This window comes from Quercus robur, chromosome 2, assembly GCF_932294415.1.
Source record: "Quercus robur chromosome 2, dhQueRobu3.1, whole genome shotgun sequence".
Classification (NCBI taxonomy): Eukaryota; Viridiplantae; Streptophyta; class Magnoliopsida; order Fagales; family Fagaceae; genus Quercus; species Quercus robur.
In genome coordinates, this window is record NC_065535.1 from 59,989,268 (window position 1) to 59,998,780 (window position 9,513).

The window sequence follows — 9,513 nt, forward strand, 5'->3', positions numbered from 1 at the left end:
TAGCAGATTTAACCCATTGGGGCCAATCAGAGAAAAAAATGCAGAATAAGGATTAGATTGAAATGCGTTCATGTCCAGACTCATGATAGCTATAACTAAAAATAAATAGATTAGCTCACTGTCTAAGTAAGCAAATGAATAAACAACACCCATCTATCCTTTTCCTAATGATTTTGCAGGGACATAAAGCCATCTCATTGCCTTCAACCAATTTTTTTCCCTCTACTGCATTTAAGCAGTTCTTTCATCGATCATAAACTAAACTGTTAGTGACTAATAGCTAGGCACACACAATTCAAAAAAGTCAACATTGGTAAGCAACAAAGACAATAGAATACTAAAATCCAACATTTGGACTAAGCCATGATTTGATAAATCAAACAAAAATCTTTTTTTTTTCTTCTGATAATTGAAAAATAATATAAGTAAAACTCAAAGGGATGATAATAATAGCTTCACAAAGGGACAACAATGCTCTAAAAGACAAAAATGAAAAACCCAACCTTTTGATTCAAAATCTAGGTCTAGAAATCAACCACTAAAGAATCCATCCACAATGACAAGAACACTCATAGATGTCCCCTAGACAATAAGCTTACACTAATGTGATATGACTGCTACAGAAGCACTAGCATGTGTTAAAATCACATAGCAAATAAAAGGCCAAAATTATCATGTCCATATCTGCCAATAGCAGTATCAGAGTAGTTTTTGAAAACTCATGACTTTAATTATTCTTTTTTTGATAAGATCATGACTAATTATTCTAATGCTCTAACTGTGTATCTGCAAAAGTCAATCCTAAAGAATCTATCCACAAAGACAAGAACACTACTAGATGTGCCCTATATGATGAGCTTACACAAAATTTATATGACTGCTACAAGAGCGCTAGCACGAGTTAACATTATGTGTCAAATAAAAGGCCAAAATAAGCATGTCCATATCAGTGAATAGCATTATCAGATTTTTTTTTTTTTTTTTTAATCACGACTTTAATTATTTTTATGCTCTAACTGTGTATCTGCAAAGTGCATTTGTTGGTTATAATTAATGCTTCCATTGTTCACATCTGATCCAGTGGCAAACTTTTGTTCAGTGCCCAGGGGAAAAAGAGAGAAAAGGGGGGGGGGGGGGGGGGGGAGTAGGACTAGTCAGTTGATAGAATCCAATTCATCGACTGCAGTGATGAAGGAATAACTCTTATATATATAAAGACAAAGGGTCTGGGAGTTTCTTTAGGCTTCTAAAATATATCTCTCTGTACAGTCATATAGTCACAAGTTTACAAAAACTACTCTGATAATGACGTCTTTAAATGATCATTAGTAATTAAGGGAACCAACTGCATTAGTGAAACAGGTTCATGACTGTCAACATACATTAAATACAACAAAAAATTAACGAGTCTGCTAATAGGAATAAACTTTACAAGCTACTAATCATAATACAAACCTTCCTTTGGAATGTAGATGCATCATTTGCTCCCTTTGGGGACTCACTGCAATGAATAAAAAAACCCACAAAAAAAAAAAAAAAAAAAATTCATAATCCAAATACAAACACCAAATAAGATCACAGTGATAGGATCATCTACTAGAGTGATGCCATTTCCATTTTTATGTTAACCCAAAATATATATATATATATATATATATATATATATGAAGATTATCAACAATATATTTTAACTCTTATATGCATGAAAACAATAACATAGGAGGTTAAAATTCCTCATTCATTGTAGTCGATCAAATTCTTTCGCCATTTGATATATAGACAACAAAGACGTTGGATGGTTCCCTATGGGGTTGTTAGGTTGCATCTCTTGTAAATTTGATATCCTTTTTTTTTTTTTATAAGTAATAACAAATTTTATTTAAAAAAAAAACCAAGTACATCTGGGTTGTACTCAAAGAGAAGAATAATCAATCTATCAAATAAAATGATCAAACATATTTAGAAGAGTAAAACAAGGAGGAGAATGAAAAGCAACACAAGGCTTTAAGCAGATGAGGGAATTCTTTTCCTTGGCAGAGCATTTGAAGTTTGTATAGCTCCAAGGGTGGCTTTCTTGCCATGGTGCGTAGGAAGACGTTGATTATAGACAATCTAAGTTAGGGAAAACTATTTTGAATTGTTGTTTTATGTGTAAAAGACATGATGGGAGTGTAGCTCATCTTTTCCTCAACTGTGCAGTGGCTGAAGATTTTTGGTCTTAGTTTTCTACTTGTTTGGCGTTTCTTGGGGAAGGCCTTTCTCTATGATGGAGTTATTATCATGTTGGAAGGTACATTTTGGTAAGAGAGGTAATGGAAGGATTTGAAAAGCTGTTCTGTCATGCTTGATGTGGAGTCTTTGAAGAGATAAATGCTCACTAATTTGTGGGAAAGGAGCCAAACTTGATTGAGTTTAAGTTCTTATTTTTAAAGACTTATATGAATGGAATTCAACTTCTAATACTTTTTCTATTGTGGATTGTCTAGTGTTCCTGGATACCTTGAGCTTTCATTAGCCTTTCTAATATTTTCACTTTATTTTTGTTTCTAATTGCTTGGGCATCTCCTTCGTATATTCTCCATGTACTAGAGTTGCTCCATTGAATCTCAATTGAATTTTCTTACTTAAAAAAAATTTCTGAAACCTCCATCAGCTTCAAAACCAAAGGGTAACATAGCTTGTCTTTTGCAATGAGGAGGCTTTTTTTGTACATGACCTAGGTGGCTCCTGTAAAGAAGTCAAAGATGGCATTGAGAACAGGACTTTGATGACAATAGGAGTAGAGGTGGTTAGCTTCATGAGGCAAGTCACCTCACAGCAGGGAATTCGGTTATAGGGTGTTGCCAAAGTCTTGGGCTCAATTGGTGAAGCCAGATAGAGTTCAAGGTGATTTGAAATGGGTTTGGCCTTCATTGAGGTTCGATTGTGGTTTTTATAGCTGACAACGATGACTTGGGTGGGTAATGTACTCAACATGAATTGGTTCATGGTTGAATGACAGTTGGACCCTCTGGATTTGTGACGAATAAAATCTCTGGTTGGGGTGTTTAGGATGGGTCTTGCCACTCTATTGTAGGTTGCAGCAAGATTGGGTTGGCAATGCTGAGGGTGTTTTTTATTTCTTAATGAATTATGGGGAATTTGGATTTAAGCTGGCTTTGGAGGTAATTGAGGGTCGTTTTTTCTTTTTTCTTTTTTATTTGGATAGGTTTTTGGAGTTGATTTGAGGTTTTGGAGGTTGACTATGTTGTGAACTTGTGATGGTCAATTGAGGAGGGTAGCAATTATGGTGGCTTTCTTGACTTTCCTAGAGACTAGATCGTGGTTTGCTCAGATACCACACGTACCAAAACAGAAGGACAATAAAATCTTAAAAGGGAACTTAGAGTTGGAGGAAACAAAAAGAACAAAATTTATAGAACCTAGGAATCACTACCAAGGATGAAAATAGAAAAATAGAAACTATTAATCACTACCTAGGGTTTGAGGAACATAAAAACTAGTAATTACTACCTAAGGTTGCTTGGAACCAACACCAAGTAATGGGTTAGCTTGGAATCACCACAAGGCACTAGAAGAAAACTTCTAACCCAATTTCATTAATCCAGAACCAACTATCTACAATAGTGAATTTTCAACCCTTTAAAACAGCTCCCAAAATCACATTAGACATTGGGAAAAAAAACCTCATAACAAGATTACATAAGAGATATGAGAAATAAAATAAAATCAAATCAAATCCATCAAATAGTATCAATCAGCATCAATCAAATCCAACAAAATCAATCAGCATTAATAGGTCAAATTTGGCATCCACGCTACATAATCCACAATAACTCCTAAATAGAGAAGACAATAGACCACAGTTTATGGCCAACTGCACAATGCAGCAATAAGAGATCCACAGTAACCCACTACCCTTCCACATGCAACACCAATCGACAAGAGTAAATGTGATGCTATATTATTTAAAAGGGACTCACCACACCAAATATCATTCCAAAATCTAACTCTTCTGCCATCTCCAATCCCAAAGCCAACAAATTGACATAAGGAATCCCAACCTACTACTCTAGCGGCGTTTCAAACTACTAACCCATGAGTAGTGCGAATTGGACGTAGAAATTGGTTTTATTGTTGGGTTTAATGTAGGAGGTCAAAACATGGGGATTATGAAGATCTCATATTTCCTTTTCACAGATGACATTGAACAGTTTTGTGAGGAAATTCTCAACATCCTGATTACCTATGAATATGATTCTACGAAGTTTTATCCTTTGCTTTGAAGTAGTAACAAGCTTAAAGATCTTTATTTTTCTGATAATAAAAAAATTTTATAGAAGAGGAAAAGATAAAGACACATAATAAGATGGGAACAATCCCTTTTCAAAGAATACAATCGCAAAGAAAGAGAGTCAATAAAATCAACAAATGACATCAAATGGAGGTCGCCAAGAGAGTGCACTTGGCTTAAAGGTCATATTGAGTAAAAATGAGCCTATATTGATTGAAAATGTGAATGGGCTGTACATTGGGTCATTTACCTACAACATATTTGAGATTTCCATTTCATCTACATGTGTAAAGAATAAACTAATAATAAACTTTCAAATTAGATTCACCAAGAGAGTGAATCACAAGGAGTAGTGTGTAGCGGGGAGTGGAGATTAGGTTCATTGGGAAAGGAGTTCAAAGAAGGAAGAAGGGGAAAGGTCAAATGTCACTCTTGTCCTTTGATTATATACAAAATAAAAGTAAGCAACATGGATTGTATTAGCAATATAAGAAAACCAAGGGAAAAAAAAATGGGGATTTGGCCCACCTTTCTCTCCATCTGAGAAGAGCTTCTAGAAGAGGTACAGGTGTATGGCGTGCAATCATGGCTAAGGAATCCAGTACTTGCTCATAGGCAGGGTCTGACGGTCGAAGATACTGTCCATCCTGTGATTTGCCCAAGTAGCAAGAAGAAGAAATACAAAATACGATAGATGAGCATCAATCTATATTAGCAATACAGCATAGGCCAGCTTTCAGAGTCATAGTTTTGCATGGGGTAATATATAAAAAATATGCAATTCTATAATAATGTTGGTAAGATTTTAAATGAATGGTCATTGAGAACAAAATCGTTGGTATCTATATCATACACACAGTACAGAAAACGTAGGAAACATGCCATGAAATTGTGGAAAAATTAAGGTTTATATCTCTTGCAACCCTTTTTTTATTGGTAAGTTACAAATGCACCTTGTGGGTCTTGAACCCTCTATCTCTTGCAACCCCACTTAACACACTTTTTCCTTTATAATGGTTTGAGACCAAGCTATGAAATCCCAAAAAATAAAATCTGAATAATCTTACCTTTCTGCAGAAATTTTGACGCATAATAATAATTGCTTATTCTTTTCTTTTCTTTTCTTTTGATAAGTAATGAGTTATTAGAATATCAAAAACGTGACACCCAAGTATACAAGAAGTATACGCTAGGGACAAGAACAATCAAAAACCCAAATTACAAACATCCATCAAAGAAAAAACTCAAAAAATAAAAAATAAAAAATAATAGAATGACTGCCTACTACAGACAACCAATCCAATAAGATTTTGAAGAGGAAGATTTTAAGATTAGGAATTATCCTTTCAGAATCTTCAAAACTTCGGTTATTCATGTTTAAAAAAAAAAAAAAAAATCAGAAGTCATGTATGGTCGATTAAACTTGTTAGTGTCCAAATATTTTTGACAATCAGCATAAAACTTACGTCTTATGAACATGAATCCTGTAGGAAAACAAGTTGAGGCGTCCTATAACTAGCAGCTCGCTACATCAAAATACAGCCTAATTTGGAATTTCCTATAAGCAACGCACCTAATTAACTCCCACACCTATGCATTAAGAAAGCTACTCCAAATGAGTTGGTATCTACCAGTTAACAACTTGGAACATAAGGTCATTGAAAAAAAAAAAAAAAAAATTCATCACAAATCTTAATGCGTTAAGATACAAACATTGTCTTGCAGTGAATTAGACATGTCATGTCATGTCATGTTATTATAAGCAATGATAATAGAGTTATTGAAATGGAGTGGTGGTGTTCAGTTCATCATATAATAGAAAGAAATGAGGAGAGGAGACCTGAGCTTGGGCGGTTTCGATGCGGCGGCGAGCGAGGGGAAGGAACCGCTGCAGGAGGGCGTCCACTATCAACTTAGCAGCGCTCCCTGCCTTCATTTTCCTAACTCTCGTGTTTTTTCACTCAACACTATCTCATCAATTCCTTCACTTCAACATCCCAAACAAACAATCAGTAAAGTTTCTAATAAAATTTAAACCAAAATTTGTGAGAGAGAGAGAGAGAGAGATTGTACCTGAAGAATTTGCAGAACCCTTAATTTTTGGGAGAGAGAGAGAGGATCGAGTCTAGCAAGCACGAAGCCCTAGACCTCCTCCGATTCTCCGACGGAGATGAATGATTAACAACAAAACTGAAACTATTTTCTTATTTTCGTTTTCATTTCTTCATATATACAATTTTACCAATTTTCTTCTGTTTTTGTTTTCTTTTTCCTCTACAGCTTCAAGATAAGCAAATCCCAAGCCTTTTTTTTTTTTTTTTTTTTTTTCATTTTTCTTATTTTCTTTATTATTATTATTCTTTTTTTTATTTTTTATTTATTTATTTATTTTAGAGATAAGCGATGTGTACTCGATTGCTGATACCCCGACCGAGCGGGTTCGTTACTCGAATCATTCTGTCCGGTTGGGTTCACGTTCATATTCTGTCTTTATTTTAGTTTATTTTATTCTGTTTTTTAGGCAGATTACTAGATTGTGATTAGGAAAATAAGTTTTTTTTTTTTTTCTTTTAACTAAATTTTATGTAGGAATCATCTATGCAAACATTTTGTAACTTATTTAATGTAATAATAGAGTTTTTATTTAAGATTTTTCATCATTTAAACTATGTATAATCTTTATCTTTATATATTAACTAGTATGTAATGAATCGTAGTGGTGTTATTGATGTTACTCGTGCATACCCTTGCAAAATAAGCCCATGCACTCGGGTGGCTAAATGTTGAGTACAAAATTTTCACGTCACATGACTTTATTTCATTGGCAACCTGCACCTCATCAATATTATCATGGATTTTGGGTAAATCTATTTCAAAGCCCAAAAGAGCCTATATTTACACAAAACGACGCCAAAGCCCATGGTCTGAAACCCATGGCGATATTATCTTATCAAAGCCCATCGTTTAAGCTCATAACACATCATCTCATTTTCGGCTCATTATCCAAGCTTATGAGTCTTATCAGGGGAATTTTAAGAGTTGTGGTTTGGAGGGCCAATAAGTATGTTCAATAAAACTCTAGCGGTTCAAAGTTGATAAAGGAAACATGTTGCTTGGCATGTCTTCCCCAATTCCCTAAACTCTGACGGGTCAGTGTGCAATAGGTAACATTTGATAAGACTCTATTATCACATTACACTTAAAATGATAAAACTCCACATTGCTCTTTACCTAAAACTTAATATTCATTATATAATATAAATTTAAAAATATAATTATATTATTATTTTCATTTAAATCAATCTCAAGCATATGACTAAATCTATATTAATATCTCATATTTAGCATTAAATGCTCTCCTTGCTCTCTAAAATTTGGTCAAAACACTAAGAAACCATAATTACATCTCTAAAACTTCATCAAATATCAACCAACTAGTTTATTATATACAAAAAAAATGTATTGTATAAAACCATGGACTAAACATATATTTTTTCCAAAAAATGAAATTTAGCCAAAAGCTCGAGTAGCAGCTCCAACAAAAGCTACCTTAACTCCAGCAGAAGCTCCAACAACTGACACATGTCCAAAATTGACATCATCAACCCATTAATGCCCAATTCCAATAGCTTGTTGCCATACCCAAAGAAGTAAGGGTCCTATAAAAGAAATCATACCATTTTAAGCTAAGATCCTTAACCTCCAGCTGCAGTACCAAAAATAGGAAGAACTCTCATGGAAGGCAATATCACTCATATTTGACTAAAAACTAAAAGAGCATTATATGGGGAAAATCATTTAAGTGCATGATAAAAGGGATAAACTTAACCAACCTATGCACACGGTTGGACATATTCTCTCTCCCTCTAGTTGCACCCATTTTTCCCCTTCAATCATGAAGTCACCATGAAATGACTTATAATATCATATTATACCGCTGGACTTATTTTATTATGTCGCTAAAATGTTATAACTACACTGATGTTATACGACTGGAGCCACAAACCACATAAAGATAAGTCATTATGTCTTTATTTCTAAATTTACATTATTGAATATATTTTACTTCATTATTATTGTACCGCTGGACTTATGTTATTATGCCGCTGGAACGTTATCAGTTCACTGACGCTATACGGCTGAAGCCACAAACCATATAAAGTGATGCTATAGTTGGAACCACAAACCATATCAAGATAAGTTATTATGTCTTAATCTATAAACTTACATTATTGAGTACATATTGTATCATTATCACTATACCGCAAAATGCAACTTACACTAATTATTTCTTACTATTTAACAAAATGGATTCACTAATATTTCACTAATGAATACAAAAATATTGACAAGTTGAACCTAACCACTACTGGACATATATTATTTAGACATTAACCACTGTTGGATGTGTAATATTTGGACATAAACCACAGTTGGATATATATTATTTGGACATGAACTATTGCTGGACATATATTATTTGGACATAGACCATTGCTGGACATACCTTATTATATTGAACTTGAACTATACTACAGCTAAATATGGACTATTGGACTCATCCCATTATTGGACATATGACAATTAATTAATCATTCTAATGGACATCACTTAACACACATAATAATAACATTCAACTCATCATTTAATCAAATTTATTATCCTAAACATATTATTTATTTATTTCAACCATTATCACGATTCTTAGACTTTGGGCTTTATCTTTTTTGTAGGCTTAAAAATGCACCGGAAGCCATTGGTCAATGCAGCCCAATGTCGAGTTCCAGATTGAACTCCCCAAAACAAATCCAAGCCTAGCAAAGTCACACCTCCAACGGAGGAAATGTGGCTATGCGCAAAAACGGCCCCCGACATTCTGGCAACTCCATTGGGGAGTCATAAAGCCTAGCCTTATTATGCCTCCAAAAGTCTAAGATCACATATCATGAAGGAGATCTCAACCCCAACATATCACATGCTCAATATCGCTTGGTCCATATGTTCAAGATATTTTGTGAGATGCCAAACCACCTATCTCTCAACTATGTGAGCTACTCCAAGGCTTTCAACATGCTTATTCTAAGCATATAGCCCCCATGAGGCAAAGAAAAAAGAAGCTTTTATCCCTTTAAAAAAAAAAAAAAAAAAGAGTCTATCCAGCTGCGGTGGCAGCAAAAAAAAAGGGAGTTCAAAGTTTAGCAATAGAGGTTCTCATCAGC

General features: G+C 34.2%; 1 protein-coding gene across 2 annotated transcripts in view; it reads right to left on the reverse strand.

The window, feature by feature from the left end:
- The window catches only part of LOC126714302 (uncharacterized), a 32,932-nt gene extending 26,329 nt beyond the window's left edge, over positions 1–6,603 (reverse strand). The window contains exons 1-4 of one of the 2 annotated variants that reach the window (XM_050414396.1): positions 6,368–6,603; positions 6,135–6,276; positions 4,823–4,941; positions 1,456–1,501 (exon numbers count right to left, since the gene is read on the reverse strand). In XM_050414396.1, the coding sequence (XP_050270353.1) occupies positions 1,456–1,501; positions 4,823–4,941; positions 6,135–6,230 (261 nt within the window). In that variant the 5' untranslated portion in view covers positions 6,231–6,276; positions 6,368–6,603. Of the gene's footprint in view, positions 1–1,455; positions 1,502–4,822; positions 4,942–6,134; positions 6,282–6,367 lie in introns of both variants that reach the window. The other variant, XM_050414395.1, reaches the window with a different exon arrangement.
- Between the last annotated feature and the right edge of the window lie 2,910 nt (positions 6,604–9,513).